At 54.6% G+C, this 18,841-nt stretch overlaps 1 protein-coding gene across 2 annotated transcripts; it reads right to left on the reverse strand.

Annotated features, from left to right (window-relative positions):
* Nucleotides 1-1,649: 1,649 nt before the first annotated feature.
* Nucleotides 1,650-17,395, reverse strand: URM1 (ubiquitin related modifier 1). Of its 2 annotated transcripts, none has more exons than XM_068553240.1 (5): nucleotides 17,320-17,395; nucleotides 13,185-13,255; nucleotides 5,133-5,214; nucleotides 3,571-3,619; nucleotides 1,650-3,207 (listed from the first exon to the last, which is right to left on the reverse strand). In XM_068553240.1, exons 1-5 carry the CDS (start codon nucleotides 17,352-17,354, stop codon nucleotides 3,139-3,141), a joined length of 306 nt encoding a protein of 101 aa, XP_068409341.1. In that variant the 5' UTR covers nucleotides 17,355-17,395; the 3' UTR covers nucleotides 1,650-3,138. The 2 variants fall into 2 exon arrangements, with proteins under 2 accessions (XP_068409341.1, XP_068409340.1); XM_068553239.1 differs by having other exon boundaries at nucleotides 3,520-3,619.
* Nucleotides 17,396-18,841: the final 1,446 nt, after the last annotated feature.

Genomic DNA, 18,841 nt, shown 5'->3' on the forward strand with positions numbered 1-18,841 from the left:
CGCCAGGGGCGACCGGGATCCCCACGCAGGGTAGGGATCCGCGTGCTTGCTCGTCCACCTTACCGCGGGATGGGCCGCGACTGCCGAGCATCTGCGAGGTCCGCGAATCTCCGGAGATCTGGTCCGACGCTTTTAAGGAGCGAGGCGGAACCCCGCAGGAGACCGGGGCCCTGAACTCAGGGGCTTCGCCACTGATTGTCCAAACGCAATTCTTGTACGAGTCTGCGGCCAACCGAGAATTGTGGCTGGACATCTGTGGCTGAGCTCCGGGCACGACAGGGGCTGGAGCCGCAGGGACCGAGCTCAACGCGGGCGAGACTCCTCAGGGTGGCGGCTGGCTGGCCCCAGCGCGAGGATCGCGGCCCTAGCCAGGCGCGCGAAGGAGGGACACCGGTCCCTGTCACCAGCGCCGCCATCCTCCTCCCCTCGTCGTCGTCCTCGTTCTCCTCCTCCTCTGCGGGTGACCAGTCCTGGCTGGCGGGGTCCTCCAGTCGATAGCGTCGTTTTTCCCTTTTTCAAATTTCGGCCGGGAACGAAGCTGGCACGCCGCGGCGGGGCCCAAATGTGGTCCGGGGAGCTCGCCCTCGGCCCGAGCCGCAGAAAGTCCGGGACGAAAGAAGATGCCGGCGGACTGCTCTTGCTAACTCGTTTTGAATTGATTCTAACCCATCCTCCCCCACCAATATCCCCTAAGCAAGCCTAAACCGACCCCTAAATCCCAAATAAACCGACCCCTCCCGCCAGCCACTCCAGACCGACCCATGGGCTGAGCCTCCTCCAGCCGCTGCTGCTGGAGTGGGAGAAGCGCCGGGAATGATGCGCTCATTGCCCCAGAGGGGCAATCGCCTCGGCTTTGGAAATAGAACTTGGACAAACGAATTCTTTTCATTAAAGACAAATTTTTGGAGATAGTGGGGTTTATTTGTTTATTTCCTCAGAAGTGGGTTCAGGAGTTGCGGGGTGGGGGGGGGCAGTTGGGTGTCGTCGGGTCTGAGCCCAGGTCATCTAGCCCTGACCCCTTTCGCGCTCAAGCTGAAAATGACCCAAAATGCTTGGAGTGTGGCCCCGGCCAATTTCAGCCGTGATGCTGGCCCCCCTCGTTGCGGTGGAGAACCTGGCTTCCCCAGCACGTCCTCCTGCCCTACTCCTCGGCATTGACTGCATGCTGTGGAGGAAGGGATATCCCGTTTTTACCCCTCCTCTCCCCAGTGCAGGCAGGAAAGGATTCCTCTCGCCCAGTTCCCAGGACTTGGAATCCTGTGGGGGTGGATACAGGGGCACTCCGAAGCTCAGCGGGGCTGGAGGCAGGAAGGCACTTCCAGGTTACAAGAATTGGGACAGGTTGATCCTTCAAGTGAGGCTGTCCCTTACCCTGTTCCCTAACATGCAGACCCTGACCTCAGCACCTAGTGCGGGCTGGTCATACAGCCTCTCCCTAGACAGCACCTGCACCCGTTACCTCAACATGGCCACTCCCACACACACACACATACCCAGGGGGCCTCCACCTGCAGCAGTGCTGGAGAGAAGCTCACCAGCCCGGGGGTCGTCTGCCCACAAAGCCTTGAGAATGAAGTGCACACACCACCGCCAACACTGTTAGGACAACCATTTGGCACTTTCATCTCCAGAGTGAGAGAAATTCCACCTCAAATTATTAACATTTAATGGAAAGCAAAGTTTGGGGGCGGGATGATGTTAATGCCCTAATTTTTTTTTTTTTTTTTTTGAGGTCTCCCTCCAGCAAACAAAGCTTTTCCTCCAGGTCATGGGAAGTGGGGCTCTGCAGTCTTATCTATGCCTCCTCCGTCCTGAGGCCGCCGGCTGCAGCTGGTGGGACAAAGCCTGGCCTCGGACAGACGGGTAGGGAAGTATCTTGGGACCCAGACTGGTCAGCATAGACTGGCTCTGCCACCCCTTCTCCAGATGGCCCTATCACATCACCCTTTCTCGGAGAGTCTGGATAGTCTGACTTTCAACCCCTGCTCTCTTTTCGGGTGAAGGGCAGTTCTGAAAGCCCTAGGCTAAGGACAGAGAGGTTGGACCAGAGACCACGGCTGGGGGAAATGTGGGGTGCCACCGGTTTCTAAGGATGAAGTTCCAGGCAAGGCCAGTAAACAACCTAGTCTTTTATTTGCCCAAGGCCAGCTGTTGCAGGCACTGAGGCCCCAAGACTTCCAGAAGGGATGGAGGGAGGAGGGGTGAACCATCCTGCCTACCAGGTGCTGCCTGCCCCCATCCTGCTTCCTGCAGAAGGTGAGAGAGGAGATCAAGTGTACATTTGTGCCATCAAATATCTCCCCAGTTTTCAGATACTATAAAAATTCAGTTGTTGTTGAGGAGGAAACTGAGGCACATTGACCCCCCAAACCTCTATCTGCCAGTCCAAGGTTTAGCCCACACCCTCCTTCTCTCCCCCCTCAGCAGAATGAGCTGCATGCTGGCAGCCTTTTGCCGGGAGGAGGGTCTCAGGAGCCCATCTGGTGGCCTGTGTGGGGGGAGGCCAGCCAGGGTCAAGGGCTGTGGATGGGGGAGCAGGAGGAGGGGTGTGGCTGGAAGAGCAGCTGCTGTGTGTGTGGGGGCAGCACTGAATAGGGGACCCCAGCTGGGGTTCCACAATGATATCAGTGGGGGACAGGCAGAGCCCTCTGCTGTCCAGATGGGGAAACTGAGGCGGAGACCCCTCCAATCTTTGAGAAGGGAGGGGCCTGCCATCAGCTATTCAGGTCCATTCATCTTCCCCCAGGAAGGCACCACGGCCCAGGAGCTGGAGTGCCTCGTCAGCGGTCACTCAGTGTTTAGACTGAGACACAGGAGTAGAGAGCTGCAGGGTCACCTGGCCGCACAGACCCCTCCACTCCTGACAAACTGAGGGGCACCCTCCCCCACCTCAGCTGCTGGGAGAGGCAGTGCCGGGCTCGGGTGCCTGCCCGCCTGCCTGCCTTCCCCTGCTCACGTGCCTGAGAAAGGCTCATTTTTAGCACCTGGCCTCTTTTCCCTGCCTGGAGGGAGCTCAGGGGACAGAGGAGGGAAGAAAGCAGCCAAGGGAGACAGGGAGATCTGGAAGCAGGGCCCAAGGGGATGTCTGATTGTTCTGTTCTCCCCACCCCAAGGGGGCCCAGGCACAGAGAAGGGCCCTCAGCCGCCGTGCAGCGTGGATATGAAGAGGATGCTGTCCTGGTCCTGAAGCTGGTAGTCCAGCTCACCCTGGTCCAGAAGAGAAATAAGGAGACCGTCAAGGGGCACTTTTCCAGTTTCTCCCCAGGTGTTGAGAGGGAAAGAGGGGGAGCCTGGCTGCTCTGGGAGAGAAAGATAGAATCTACCAGAAAATAACGGGTACCCTATACATTAACTAGCAAATCTCCAGGGTGGAGGAGAGCTCATCACTTCCCCCAGCTACCCATTCCTTCCTCACTTGGGGTGGGAGACTCAAGTAGCCTCAGTCTGGAGGCCAGATTGGGACAGAGGATTACGCAGCCACCCTATCTGCATCTTATGAGAGGCCCAAGGCTTTCCTACCAAAGCAGTGAGGGGAGCGGTTGAGGGAAGGCTGTCCCCCGAGGTACTGACCAGCAGTTCCCAGTCGGCATCGTTAATCAGCACCAGAATCCCTGGCCGCCTGTGGGAAAGATGGTGGTGAGTAGCAGGGCGTGAAGGGCGGGAGCTGGCAGGGGCAGGGGCAGAGGCTTAGACATTTGGGCAGCAGGAGTGTGGTGGGAGCCTTTTCTCTCGAGGGTCCCCATTAAAGATCTCCCAGGGAGTGGAGGCGACACGAAAGTCTGAGGGCCAGATGGAACACAGGTGCAAATTCCACTGCCACCTCCCAGACCTCGGGCAGGTCATTCTGTTGCCCTGAGCATCAGTTTCTTCATCTGAAAACAGGGTAAATCACAGTGCCTTCCTCACAAGCTCTGCCAGAGAATGAAGTGGGATGATGCGTGTGAGGTGCTTGCTTGCCAGGGTCTAGCATGGGAACCACTGGTAGCAGCCTGTCTTTCCAGGGGTCTAACCTCACTGTCCTAGGCCTCCTGCATGCGTGTCCTGGAGAGGAGGCTACCTTGGCTTTTCTGAATCAAGGAAACCTGCCAGTGGCCCCGAGCCCCTGAAGGCCTGAGAGCAGCCCTGCCTGGAGTAAGGCAGGGTAGGCCGACATTTGGACAGGTACCTTAGCCTGGTTCCTGCTGGCAATGACCCAAAGAGCACTGCTGTCCTTGGGGGTGACCTCCACGACTGCTGGACCATGACCTGAGCCACAGGTTGGATGGCAGCCCTAGCCCCCAGGGCCTGCTGGTGAACCTCTGCTTCGAGGCAGATGAACAAGTCCCACAAGTGCCCTGGCCACTTCTGTGACATATCAGGCTGGCCTTGTTGTAGGAGTATAGTGACTTCATGGCACATGGAATCTGGATGCTTTCCTAGGAGGCTAAGCTGGGTCTGGGACAGATACAGAAGCTTTGAGCTGGGCTAGGGGTGTCCCCAGTGAGCATGAATGTGCATGTGTGTGCACACGCGTGCAGTGACTCCCTGTAATCCTAGACCTGCACTGTCCAGCCCGGTATCTACGAGCTACATTTAAATTTAAATTCCATTTAAGTAACACTGAACACTTAGTTCCTCAGTCACACTAGCCACATTTCAAGGGTTCAATATCCTCATGTGCCTAGCAGCTACCGTATTGGACAGCACAGACAGAGAACATTTCTATCATCACAGAAAGTTCCATGGGAGAACACTCTCCTAGGTTGTCAAGAGATGAGAGAGACCTTGGGTAGCATCTTTTCCTCAGTAATGTCTGTATGGAGAAAGTAGCTGAGGCCCAGAGAAGTGAAGTAACTTGCCCAAGGTTCCACAGCAAGTTTGTGGCAAGCAGAAGGCGGAATCTAAGTTTTTTGATAAATTTACCAGTCTCCTGACCCAGGTTTTGAAAAAAATCCCCAGCAGTCCAATGTGGTAGCAAGAAAACTGAAAATAAACTTCAACAGAGCTGGACAGAGCCAGCCTTTTCCTTGGAGGGCTAAGAGGAGGATAAAGGGAGAACAGGACCCAGAGAAGGCTGTGTTTGAACCAAGGACAGGGGCTCAAACCTCCTTCCCTTCACCTGCCCTCCTCAGGGAAGGGAGAAAGGGACTCACACGCTGTCTCCCTGGATGAACAACTCTGGCCGCTCTTTTAGCAAGTTCTTCTTGATCCAGACAAGGAGGTTCCGGATGTCCCCTGGAGAAGAAGGCACAAAACAAACTAATGTCAAATCCAAATGATTCTTGGCCCTCAGGGCCTTGCTTGGACCAGGAGGAAGTGAATATGGGGCTGAGAGGGCCTCTTTTAGACCAGGCTGTCATGGTCCCTGAACTAGTGGATTCCCAAGGTGAGGAAATGGACCTGGAGAGGCCAGTGACCTGCCGAGAGGTCTTCAGAGAAAAGTGGCATCTGGCACTGCTGAAAGCTTGAAGAAGAGGCAATGGGGATGCAAAGCAGACAGCAAGAGGAATGGTCACGTCCGAAAGGGTTGAGAGACAGACCTCCACCCACTAGCCCTTGAAGATGGTCTGAAACCGCCACGGGTAGGCTTCTGGGAGAGCCCCTCTACCTTTATCTCCCCAGCCAGTCCCAGATGGGGAGCATTCGGCTTTGCTCTTGGAAGGTCTGCATATATTTCCCTTTGTGAGGGAAGAAAAACAATTGCTGAGCCGATAACATCACTTAATTTCCTCTGACAGAAGGAGAGAAGGATCCTTCACCAGCCGGAGACGCTGACAAAACACTGCCCCTCTACTCCCCCTTCGCAGAGCCCTCCAGGCCAGGGGCGGCCACCCTGAAGAGGCAAGAGGTTCAGGGTCGAAAGGGCCTCTCCTGCTCAGCTGGACACTGCGATCTGCCTCTGTGATTCTGGGACAGCCACCAAGCTCTGTACATCATCTGGAGGCTCAGAGCCACCTGTCTCCCAGGCCTTCTCTCCTTTTCTGGGAGCCAGGTCCCAGGCCACGGCACACTGAAACCTGGCTCTACCATCTCCTCGAAGGCTGTGGCTCTCAACGATCCACGGCTCAAACAGAGCATCCCTGAGGCTGCAGGAGTAGCCTTCTCAGAGACTAGCTGAGACGACAGCTAGTCTCTGAGAAGGCAGCAGGGGGCTGGAGGTTAGCCATCCCCCTCCTGAGTCAACATCTCAGAGGGGCCTCTGTCCTGGGTCCGTGCCTGAGACAAAGCTTAGGGACTAAGCTGGAGAAGGGCCCAAGCAGTGCCTTGGTTTCCCTGACTGGAGGTGAACTCCAGGCGCGCAGGCGAGGGAAAGGCTGCCAATTAAGGAGAGGCCCAGTGCGTGTCACACACAGCACCAGCCTTGGGCAGGGTTTTAAGGCACTCAGGCAGGCTGCACCCTGGATGGACTGGTTCACTCTGCTCTGTGCCAGCTTCCCTGGATTGTACGCCAGGAGAGCACAGGGCCATGGGCAAAGTGTCCATGGACTGAGACTGCGCCCTTCAATTTTAATTCCTATTTTTAAACAAAGCAGATGGGAGTCTTCACGGTCCCTGGAGCGGGCAGGGGACAGCGAGTGTTGCCTCCAACTAGCTGCAGTCCATTTAGACTCCTGGCTGGGTTCCTCCCAGAGGCCTGGGTTTCAGAGGTTTCCCCTTGGCCTCCATCTTGGCACTGTCTGGTGGGCCGCCAGCCCATACATCTTGTGGCCGCTCGATAGAGCCGCCGGGGTCTGACACATCCATCAACCAGCCCCGGCAGGCGGGGTTGTGCCTGTGTGCGCAGAGGCACTGAGGGACTGACTGGGCAGTGCCGGGCCTGAGGGCCACCAGCTGCACCTCCACAGCCCCCGCTGGCCTGTTCAGAACCAGGACCCAGTTGGGTGACAGCCCTGGCTCCCTCCAAGAGGGGACTTCTGCTCCACTCTCGTAGGCTGGGGGTGGTGGGGAGGACTAATGGTCATGTCGGGGTCATCCAAGTGATGGCACCATCGTGGAGTCCCCAAGGGGTGGGCTGGGGGGGAGTCTGCTGTGGGTGCTGGCTCATTTATCATGATGCTTCTCTTTGCTGAGGTCATTCCCTCCCTCCTCTGCGCCCCCCAGGCCTGCCCACATTCTTGATAGCCTGTTACCATGGTGAGGCCACCGCATCACCACCCGTATTGTTCCCCCATGCCTGGATTTGGGGGCGGGGAGAGGTGGAACTCCCGGCTCCCTTCGCAGGCTGCAAGGGCCACTCCGCCTAGCCTGAAACACACCCCCAGGGACGTCGTGCTAGGCTTGCCGAGGCCCAGACAATATGCAAATAGCCTCCAAGCCAGATGGTCGGCTTCCAAAGGTGCCCAGGGGAGGAGGAAGGGTTAAGCAGAGTCAGGGGCTGGTGGCTCGGGGATGGCTCTGGGGAATCTCACTTGCACCTTCCTCCTCTGTGTCCTCCTGCCTTCCCATTGCTACCGATGGTGGCTTCCCTCATGGGATCCCATGCAATCACTCACAAGACAAATATTTACTGAGTAGCTACTACGTGCCAGGTGCCAGGGAGATGGCGGAGAGCAAGGCGGACACAGAGCCTACCCTCATGGAGCTAAGAGGCCAGCAGGGGAGACAGACATTACTTAATTAGTCGTGACAAATGCTCTCTCCTTTGTGTGGGATCAGAAAGAGCTCTCCTGAGGATATTAACATTGAAGCTGAGGCCTGAAGGATGAGAAGGGTGGGATGGGGGAGTGTGCCAGACAGAAGGAAGAACATATGGGAAGACCTGAGGCAGGTTGGAGTTGGCAGGTTCAAGGTAACAGAACAGAGAAGGCCAGAAGATCAGCCTGAGACAAGGCCAGAGATGTAGCCAGGGCTGGACTATGCGGGGCATGTGTGGGCCTTGAGAGGGGCTGCTTGGGAAGAGGCCTCTCCCTCCTCGGGAGCCCCAGGGGTATTTCCTGAGTGGGAGCCCCAGCATGCAGCAGGGAATCTCTCACACAAAACGCCCCTGAGACGTTTACTGAGCACGCGGACAACTGTGGACGGAGTGGGGGAGGAGGACTGGTTAAGAACGGGACTCAGCCCTGGGTCTGAGTTCGACTCCATCACTTCCTAGTTATATGACCTCGGGTAAGGAATTCTCTTGAGCTTCCTCTTTGTCAAATGGGAACTGTAAGAATGCCTCATAGTGTTGTTGTGAGGCTCAAATAAGATGGTCCACATAAAGCTCTCGGCACTGTGCCTGGCACAGCGATGCTGAATTCTTCTATGAGCCAGAGGAAGAACCTGTACCCTTTAATCTCTCTTGCTGCCCTGAGCTTCCACGTGCTCTGCCCAGGGGCCTGGCACCTCGAGGACATGCTTAGGAAGCTCTGGAGGGTGCGGTACAGTGAACTATTGAACAGACACTGCTGGGACTGGCTAGGGTTTTCTGTGGGATCCACTACCTTTCTATCAGACCTGGAGAGGGAATGAGAGAATGGGGGCATTGGGAGAGTGGCGAGGGGGCCCCAAACACCGGCCTTCCCTTCACTTTAGATTTTCAAACTCCTAAGATGCTCCCTGGACAACCCAGGTGGAAGGAATCACACTCTGAGGGCAGGCAGCCCAGGGCAGGGAGATGAGCACCCCAGTGTAAGGTTTCCAGTGCAGGAAGCCTTGGGACCTGGCCTGCCTACTTGGGGAAGAGCAAGCGATGGGAGCTACTGCTCCCACGACAGAGGGGTGAAGAGTTCGGGTTCTGGAGCCGGAGGGCCTTGGGCCGTGCACTAGATGGCCCTGGGTAGGACGTCACTTGACCTAGGTCTCAGGGTTATCCTCTAACAAATGGGGATAATCATCCAAACTCCTAATGCCAGCAGCAGGCCCAGCAGTGTCAAACAGACCAGACAAATGCACATTTGCCCGCAGTGACTCAGGATTGCTTATCCTGTGGGCTGCCAGAACCTTCTCCTAAAGGCTGCTGGGAAAGGGGCACCACACATGCCCCTCTTAGCACGTACAAAGGCTCCCACCAGAATCCCGTGCCCCGGTGGATTTGTCCTTGTCTGGGGACAATCACCACCCACTGTGGCAGGGCCCCCATGGTGTCCTAGCTCTCTGGTCTCATCTGATATTGCATCCCGGCTGCGGTGGACCCTCATCCAGCCTCTTCTTGAAGGCCTCCGGGGAGAGCTTTTCTCCCAACCAGAAATCTGGCTTCCTCTCCCTCCCACTCACCGAGCCTGGCTAATCCCGGGGACCACGCCAACAAATGTGGCCCCGCTTCCCCACACCATGCAGACTTGGGAGAGACGGATCCCCTACGTCTTCTCTTCCACAGGTTAAGCCGCTCCTGTCCCCACCAAGTCCACCAGGCTCCAGGACAGGGCTCTTCTGGGAGCCCACCCCAGGCCTTAGTTGAAAGGGGAGAAGAAAGAGCTGGGATGGGGGGAGTAAAAGACAAGAGAGGGTAGAGGGAACATCAGAGGGTCCATTTACAAGTGAATGGGGGTAAGAATGGAGCAGTTTGTGGGCTAAACTGGCCTCAGAAGGAGGTTTACAGATGTGCGTGGGGACGCTCCTCATTGTTTAATTAAGCAGAAAGTGGATCTTTTCAAAAGCAATTTTGCACAGGGACTGAGAGTGGTTGCGGGGAGAGGAGGGTGGTGGGGAGGGGATCAGCAAACAGGCCCCAGAGCAGAGAAAGGAACAGCTGGCCCCAGAGAGGCTGTGAAATGCATGCTAAGCAGTTTAAAGCGCCTGGGAGCTCCCTAGCCGCCCCTGCCTCCCGCGCCAGCCCCCCTTTAATACAATGGCAGGGCAGAGGGGCAGGGAAAGGTGAGGCAGACGAGTCTCTTCCTGGGGCCAAGGCAGGTAATGCCCACACTGGGACGGCCGAGGTTTTGGGTTTGCTCCAGGCCACTGACCAACCATGGGCTGCGAGCCTTGTGTTCAAAGGATCCTTGAGGCAAAAAAGCCAGCTCTCGGTGGCCAGTGCCCAAAGCTGGTGGGTGCCTCCCAACCCTGGCCACTCAAGGCCTATTCCATGGAGGTAGCGGTTAAGACCCACCCCCCTTTCCCCTGCACACGCAACTGCTCACTGGATCAGTGCACCCTGTTTCCCAGAACCATATACTTAGATCTGGAAGCAACTTTTCCAAACTGCAGATGTCAAACAGATAACCAGCTCACTCCAGACTAAATCTAGCCCAACCTCCCGTTTTACAGGTGGAAAAAAAGAGGCCTGCAGAAATAACTAATTTGCCATCGCGCGCTGCCAGGGCTCCTCTCTTGGGATCTCACCCACTTTGGCCTTGCCCAGCCTCTTCTCCCAAGTTGGCTGGGCTGGAAGCTCTCGCCTGGCCCAGGACCCAGGGCCCTGTTTAGTCCCCTTGTTTGTGAGCCTTGTCACAATCCATGACCTTATGGCTGCTATTTTCTCTGCTGGAGTCTCCAAGACCTGCCTGGCCAAGTGGCAGCCCCTGGGCTGGGAACGCTGCCAGATGGCAGATCTGGGCACGGGCTTGGGGGAAGAGTGTTACTTTCCCAGTGGCACCAGGCCCCTGCCCTCCTGTTGGGCTCCGTGTGCCAGGGTGAGGCCTGGTAGCTGCCAACCAGCTCTGCAGCTGTGATGTGACTTACACCTCTGGGCACAGAAGGGCAAAAATGGAAGCCAGAGGTAGAGATCCACAGCCAAGGGCCCAAAACTGAGCACATGGGCCATTTCCGCTTGCCTCTCCTGCCTCCTTTTCTTTATTCCAGAGCGGGGAGGATAGGCCCCCACCTGTTCCCTAAGCAGTAGATGGGGCATCCAAAACCTGGGTCTCAGCCCAGCCCCCCTACTTGAGTGACTCTGGACAGGTCACTCTCTTTCTCTCTCTGTGAGGTTTGGTTTCCTTGTCGATAGATAATATATACTGGGCTCATAATGAAAATTGAAATAAGTAGCTGTTGGAGGCATGAAAAAAAGTGTAAAAACTGGAAAATACACTGCACGTTTGAGATGTTATGTAATTCAGGGAACCTCTTGGGATAAATGGTAATGGGTTAGTGGTACCATGCAAGGACGGCAGCGACCCTGACATCTGCTTCTGAACCCCAGCTCTGCCATTTATAGAACAGTATGACCTGGGGTAAGACTTCTGACATCTCTGGGTTTGGGTTTCCACTTTTTAAAATGGGAATAATAATGATAGCTACCACCTAAGAATTTGTGACAGTTATTGGTACAACCAGCTGGGGCTTTGCCTACCATGCCACACTCAGCCTGTGCCCCTTATGACACTGGCCTTTCCTTCAGGTCCTTGACCACCCCAAGGCCTTCTGCCCAGAAGTACTCTGTACTTGGAGTGGGCCCCCTGCATCTCTACTCTCCCTCCAATTTATTAGGGTGGCTTCTTTTCATTCTTCAGGCCGTAGCCTCAAGGTCACCTCTGTAAAGAGGCCTTCCCTTACCACCTGTTGTCTCATTCAAAGCACCTTTTTGTTCTCCTCATGCCAGTGATGACCACTTGTTCAGTTATGCATTTGCGTGTTTACTTTTTCACTGCCTGGCTCCATTTCCATTACTCTGTAAGCTCCATTAGGGCAAGAACCATATCTATTTTGCTTACGACTAAATACCCAGCAACTAGTACAGTGCCTGGCACAAAGGAGACATTCAAAAACACGTGTGCCAACTACAGGAAAGAATAAAGTACTTACTTCCATGCCTGGCACTTGGTGCCAATGAATGAATGAAAAGGGGCTGGAATGATTAAACTCAGGGACTTGCATGCCAAGCAAAAGCAGGGGGAAATAAATCATAACTTGTGATATTTTAATACCTTCCCAGATAAGTCTTTATGGCTGAATCTTTGAGAGGCTTCTGAGAGCCCCTTGTTCTCTACCAAGGCTGCACAGCCATCTGTCAAACTAAGAAACCATCGCCTTTATCATCTTGGGTCTTCCCCACCAGGGACACAATCCCACAGTCCTGACATTTAACCCCAGCCTAATGCCCACACCCAGCTCCAGGGGGCAGTGCCCTGTCCCTTAGTGAGTGTCCCCCGGCCTCTGAATGTGGCACACAGACCCGCCCTATGCCATTGCTCTCCAACCCAAGGGAGGGTCAGAAACAGCTTTGGTAGCCAGTGAATCTGGGCAGTAATTGTCTGACTCTTGGCAGATGCACGTCCAGCCCCAGTAGACTCCTGTCGAACCTCACTTGACCATTTTCTACTGCTCACCTCCAGGAACCTCATTCCCCTGCCTCCTCATAGAACTGATTTCCTCTTCTTCCCAGAAGTATCTCATTCCTAGGCGAGACGGGCGCCCGTCCCTGAACATTCTGCTCTTGCTAGGATCCACTGCTAGGGCTGCAAAGCACCTCCCCAGTTGCAATGTCCAGCCCCTGCCTCTAGGTTACACTGCTATTTACCCAGCTGGACCTCTGGAAATCAACTCCTCACTCCCTCCCCCCGTCTGAAGGCAGGGTCTGTCTCCCCAGTGCCTGGTACATGGTCTGCAGCATGGGAGGTGCTCAGTGCACATTCGCTAAAGAAAGGTGAACAGGTATTTGAATGAACACATGGAAAAACCCCCGTCTCCCTTAGTCAACCTCCCTCCTCCAACCTCCTTTCTGGCTGGATGCTTTTCTTCTCATCCAAATCCTGTTCCCACCATGTAAGCCCGTGTGCATTGTTCCATTCTTGACGAAGGTTACCTCCTTCATGAGGACATCTCTCTGCTGCCATCCAGTGCATGGTACAGCTGGCTGACACCTTCCAGCAACCCTGAGAGATAGGGATTACCATCCCCACTTCACAGATAAGAACACTAAAGCTCAGAAAAGTGAGGTGACTGGCCTAAGGGGCTAAGGGGATTCAAACTCAAGTCTGTCCAGGGAGTTCCCTGATGGCCTAGTGGTTAGGATTCCGGGCTTTCACTGCCATGGCCTGCGTTCAATCGCTGGTTGGGGAACTGAGATCCCACAAGCTGCGTGGCGCGGCCAAAAAAAACCAAACCAAAACAAACTCAAGTCTGTCTGAATACAGAACCTGCACTCGTAAGGACTAAGCTAGGCCATCTCCTCCCTACAAAGCTGGCTGATTGCGGAGAGGATGCGGGGACAACTTGGTGATCTCTCTTCCTTCCTCCCCACTGGCCAGGGAAATTCCACCCATTCTCACTTGAACGGGGCTGAGCGACCCTGTGGAGCAGCTCCTGCCCAGTGGCCCCCAGGGAGGGGCTCAGAAGCCCATACTCACAGGGTTCCTCCTGTCCAGGCAAGGTGACCTGATGCTTCTTCACACCGTCAAACAGGAGCTCCGCACCGCCTCTGCAAAGGAGGGCCAGAGAAAGAGCTGGGTGAGCTCCTGCAAACTCCTCAGAGACTGAAAACTGAGGAGGAGGTTGGCGCTAGAGGCCCAAGAGATGCAGAGACCAAGGTTCAGGAACACCCTGGGTACCAGCGATCAAGCCTCAAATGTGGCTTCCTGATGTGGTAAAGCAGGAGAGAAACAATTTGTATTAATATTTAAGTATCCAAATTTGCAGATTCTTGTTTTTATTCCTCTGCCTTAGTGCACAGGGGCAGAGCACAGGCTTTGGAGTTGTGGGCCTTGAGATGGAGACCAGGCTCTACCTGCGCCTGACGGTGAGACCTTGGGCACGTGACTTCATCTTCTGAAGCCTTAGTCTTTCCATCTGCAAAAATGTTGAGAAGCTACCATGTGGCACACTAGAGACCCTGTGTATCCAGAGGTTTCCTCTGGCTTGGCGATGCTTTGAAATTTCCCGGCCTGTGCCCCACGCCCACCCCCGCTGCTGGCCTGGTGGGCGCACCACAGTGCTGTAGGGTAAGAGACCCCACTGGGCTTAGCAATAACCCTGCCATTTGCTACAACATTCTTCCTCTCATTTCATCTTCAGGGACTCCCAGGGAAGGCGGGAGGGAGGCGGATATTATTAACTCCAACCAGTGGAGAAGCAGACTGGGGCCAGGAGAAGTTAAGTGATGTGTCCAAGGCCAGACAGGCAGTGGCTGAACTAGGATTTGAATTCTAACTGGTTTCTGGCAGAAACAACCAAGACTCCCCCAAAGGTCAGGAAGCCCCTTGAGGGCAGAGTCTGGTTCACTTCTGTGTGCCAACACCTGGCCAAGGGAAGACTGGGACAGCAGAGATGCTCAAAGCCAAGTGCAGAAGCCAGGGCTCAGGATGCAGACACTTGGGCTCTTTCAGTGCCCCACACTGCTCCTCCCCCTGGGTCTCTCCATTCCCGTCTCAGACTTCACGTGGATCTTAACTGAGACGGCCTTAACAGACTTTTGACGGATGTGATGCCTCCCACCCCACCACCCTTTCCCAATTTCAGAGAACAGAGATGTCCTGAGACAGTCCACTGGGAGGCAAAGGCAAGGCAAGCATTGTCATGGGGGAAACATGGGGCGACTGTCATCCAAACAAGGTCACGCTTTGTTGATGCAGAAATGTGGAGGGGGAGAGGAGGCCCATCTGTGGTCGTGCACAGGGCCATTTCAGCTGCAGGCCCGCACAGAGCGTCCATTTATCCCCTTCCAAGAGCCTCGTTCTCTTCTGGGTGGGGGCTGGCACATGCAGCAGCTGGGGTGGGGGAGGGTGGCAGGCAAGGGGCAACAGGAGTTGGGGGTCAGAGGAGTGGGAACTGGAAGCACGGGGATCCAGGCAAACAACTCAGATCGGCCAAACCTGGTGGTGCCAGGCTCAGAGGCCAGGGCTGTTTTTCCCTTCACAAGCGGATAAAGAACCAGTCTGGCTCAGAGAGTGACCTGTCACTGCTGGGTTCACTAGCCCTCGAGGGAGGGGTTGGCATTTTTGTTGTCAGCACATCTGGAGGGGAGGAAGGTGCATGCCCAGCCTCTAGAGTGATTCAGGGAGGCAGGAGGGGCCTGTTTTGGTCCCAGAAGAGAACCAAAGCCAGCCTCTTATGTTCTACAGGATTTGCTATTCAAACGCAATTAAGGCATTACAACCTAAGATACCTGTCTTTCCTCCGCTCCCCAGTTCTCGGTGGGAGGTGGCTGTTGGTACCAGTGACTGGTACAGACATTCCCAAAATGGCCTTCACTTTTTCTAGTTTATCGTCATCTTTTTACCTTATATATTTTTATTTTTATTTATTTCCCCTCTACCCGCTGGCCTGGTACACAGCAGGCACTCAAGAAATATTTGATGAATGAATGAAAATGCCCATTCCCCTCACTTCTTCTCTGACCTCAATGGCATCCCCTCCCTTTGCCAATACCTACCTCCCAGACTAAAGGAGGAGGAAAAGGGAGAAGGAAGAGGGCATCTCACATCTGTACTACATACTCTGCATCCTCTGTGACCTGAGAAAATGCTCTGTTCAGGAGGCAAGATGAGGATGGCAGAACTGGTCAATGACAAGAGGGAGAAAGGTGGGCGAGGTCTTCTAGAGCGTCTATCAGAGCTGGTGGGGCTGAGGGGACCATATCTGCTCAGGGGAAAGAGGCAAAGGCCTAACCCAGTCTCTTCAAGGATTGGGGTGGCACTCAGGTACAAAAGGGAGAGAATGATGGGCAAGGCAGCTTCTTTGCACATCTACTTAGGTTCAGAATAAAGGATGAAGGAAGTCTGCTAAGAGACGTAGGAAATGAAAGAAAGGCCGGGGCAAAAACATTGAGACATTGAGACAGAGACAAAGAGGGAAGGAATCTGGGCTTGGCATACATATTGGGCATTCTTGCTTCCCGAGAAGCTGCAGTTCTCAGGGGACACTGGGGTGGTGGGTGAAGGGAACGCTGTCTTGCCTTGCCAGGGTTCACTACTGCTCTTGGGGGTAAGGGAGGCTGAGATGGTCAAACCAGAAAACGGGTGCTCAAGCTAGTCTGTAAGCTCTGGAGGGCAAGGACCATATCTTCCTCATATGACTTCCCCACTGCTGCCAGCACAGAACCTAGCAAACAAGACATTTCTGAGAAACAAATACCATGTCTGACTCAGTGAGCATGACAGGTAAGCCGGCTGTAGATAAGCCTTAACACTGGCAATCTGCAGCTTCTCCCTCTTCAGCTCTGCTGAGGCCTGTCAAAGCAGCAGGGATCCTCCTAGAACCCCCAGGCTATGGGGGGCATAGCTGGGCAAAAGGTCAGAAAAGCAATAGAGTCAGGAGGCCAGACAAACATAGTTCTAATTGGACCCATGGGGCCAGACAATATCATCAATTAAAATGCAGTTAACATTCATGAGACTACCCCCTTGTAAGGGCCAGAAACGCTGAACGCTGGAGGGCATGGACAAAGTTCTATTTATCTTTGTATCCTCTGTGCCTGGCTCACCGCCTGGCACATGGTAGGCACTCAATAAATGACTGGTGAATGGACTATGCAATGAAGGAAAAACATGAAAGAAACTGGGGGCATCCAATGGAAGGAAAGGCATTTATGGGCAGAGGTTTTAGATTCCCATCCCGGACTTTTCTTTTCACATAAGCCTTGTCTTGTTTATCTTCACACACAAAGACAAATCTAGTCCCAGCTTTTCCACAGGACTCTGGAAATTATATCACCCATCTCCTAGGGTCTCAGCTTCTTTGCCTTCTCTCTAACCTCTGCAGTTTCTCTCAGCTCTGAAATCAGATGAAAAACCTTCTGTTTGTAGGAGGCAGAAGACAGTGGCTCGAGGAGACTTCCTCCCTCCTCTGTGTTTCTTCAGTTATTGGTGTGTGTGCCCCAATCCTGCACTTTTCATCCTGTGCATACTGTACTGTCATCAGGGTTAGTCTCCTCCGCTGTGCTACCTCACTTAGCCCCGTACCGCTACCTGACTCAGGAGCTGCAGGAGGCACTCAGTAAGTGACTGGTGAGTAGCAAGTTTACGGAATGTACTGAAAGGGGTTCAGGTCTGTTCAACACCCCCTAATCTTGGGAAAGGGAGGAAAGGAATCTCGTCTTGGCCACACACCCCACGAGAAACAAGGCTCCAAGAACCGTGAAAACGGAAATTGCTGCCAGAAGAAAGAAATCAGGGGGTGAAGGTGCTGCTTCTCGATCCGAGGAACTCAGATACCAGACACACGGGCCTGCTCCAAAACGGGGTTGGCAAAGAAGGTAGAGAGGCCGCCCGCTAACCGCCAAGCCTTTTGAGTCTGGCAGGGCTCAGGGTACGGAGGAGTGCCCAGACCGCACCTCCACGCCCTGGCGTGCGCCTCTATTCCCGGACATACGGCCTCGTGGCCCAGGCGGACCGAACCTCTCAAGCTCTCCGAGGCGGGTGCCGTAGCTCAAGGAAGTCGCCGGGAGCCTCGGCGATTCGGTCGTGACAGGCCCCAAGGCAGAGGGAGGGGAGTTCCGAGCCCGACGACTTCAATCCATCCCCACGGCGCCCCAGCTCTGTGACTCACCCGAACTCCACCTCCACAGACAAGGGCGCTGCCATGTTGAGGAAGCCGAGCTCACAGGAAACTCTCTTCAACTTCCGACGCTACTGCCTCGTTTCCGGTTGCCGCGGACGGAAGAGGCGGTGCCGGGGAAACGCTCCTGCTCAGCTATTGGAGGGAGGCCTGGAGCAGGGAGCTGAGCTTGGAGGATAGTGGGCCCGGTTGAGGGCCTTTGAGTTGGTCCTTTTGTGCAGTTTAGGGATGGGGCTCAAACAACCAGGGCGGGCAGCGACTGGCATGAGCCATAGCTAGGCGGAGGAGAGCCCTGGCATCTTGGTGCTGAGACTGTGAGCCACGTTACAGTTTATCTTGCATTAGTTACCAGTTCTCTTCGGTGCGCACACCGCTTGGACGAGCCCGTCCACTCGTCTCGAATTATAAGTGACCCCCAAATCTTTATTTCCGGCCCAGAAATCTCTCTCCTGAGCCATCGACTCGCAATCCAACCGCCCTGTCGATTTGGATTGCACTCATTCAACAGATATTTATTGCACGTCCTCCGTGTGCCTGGCATTTTGGTTGGTGCTCATGGATGCGGGGGTGAACGGGATAGGCAAGGTTTCAGCCCTTAGGGCACTCACAGTCTAGTGGGGAAAACTAATCAAATAAACATACGAGTCATGCTGATAAATATAAAATCTCAAACTGAAAAATGATCTGGAATTATAAGAACTTCAAAAAGAAAATGGACTGGACTGGACTTGGGCTGAGCGCTAAAGCCTGAGTAGAGCTAACTAGGTGGACGTGAGGGGAGAAAAACCTCTGGGAGCATTCCAGCGAGAACAGACGGTGCAAAGACTCTGGGTGGGAGAACGTGCTGGAGCACCAAGAGAAGGTGGAAATTGGGGAGCAGAGGGCCTGGAAAGAGATGAGGCTAGAAAGGTGGGCAGGGGCCAAATCATGCCTTGCGAGCCAGGTAAGAATTTCAGTATCTATTCTAAAAGCAATGGTAGACCTTGGAAGGATTTTGGGGGGTGTGTGTGGTGTGTGTGGTGTGGTGTGTGTGTGTGTGTGTGTGTGTGACATTATTAGAACTGTGTTTTAAAATATCCTTCCTGGGACTTCCCTGGTGGTCCAGTGGTTAAGACTCTGTGCTACCACTACAGGGGGCGTGCTTTCAATCCCTGGTCGGGGAATTAAGTTCCTGCATACTGTGAGGCGTGGCATATAAATAAATATATACATACATAAATATATTTTAAAATATCTGGGCTTTCCTGGTGGCGCAGTGGTTAAGAATCCGCCTGCCAATGCAGGGGACATGGGTTTGAGCCTTGGTCTGGGAAGATCCCACATGCCTCAGAGCAACTAAGCCCGTGCGCCACAACTACTGAGCCCACGCGCCACAACTACTGAAGCCCACACGCCTAGAGCCCGTGCTCCGCAACAAGAGAAGCCACCGCAATGAGAAGCCCACGCACTGCAACGAAGAGTAGCCCCCCCGCTCACCACAACTAGAGAAAGCCCGCTCACAGCAACGAAGACC

Source organism: Eschrichtius robustus, chromosome 10 (genome assembly GCF_028021215.1).
Source record: "Eschrichtius robustus isolate mEscRob2 chromosome 10, mEscRob2.pri, whole genome shotgun sequence".
NCBI classification, from domain to species: Eukaryota; Metazoa; Chordata; class Mammalia; order Artiodactyla; family Eschrichtiidae; genus Eschrichtius; species Eschrichtius robustus.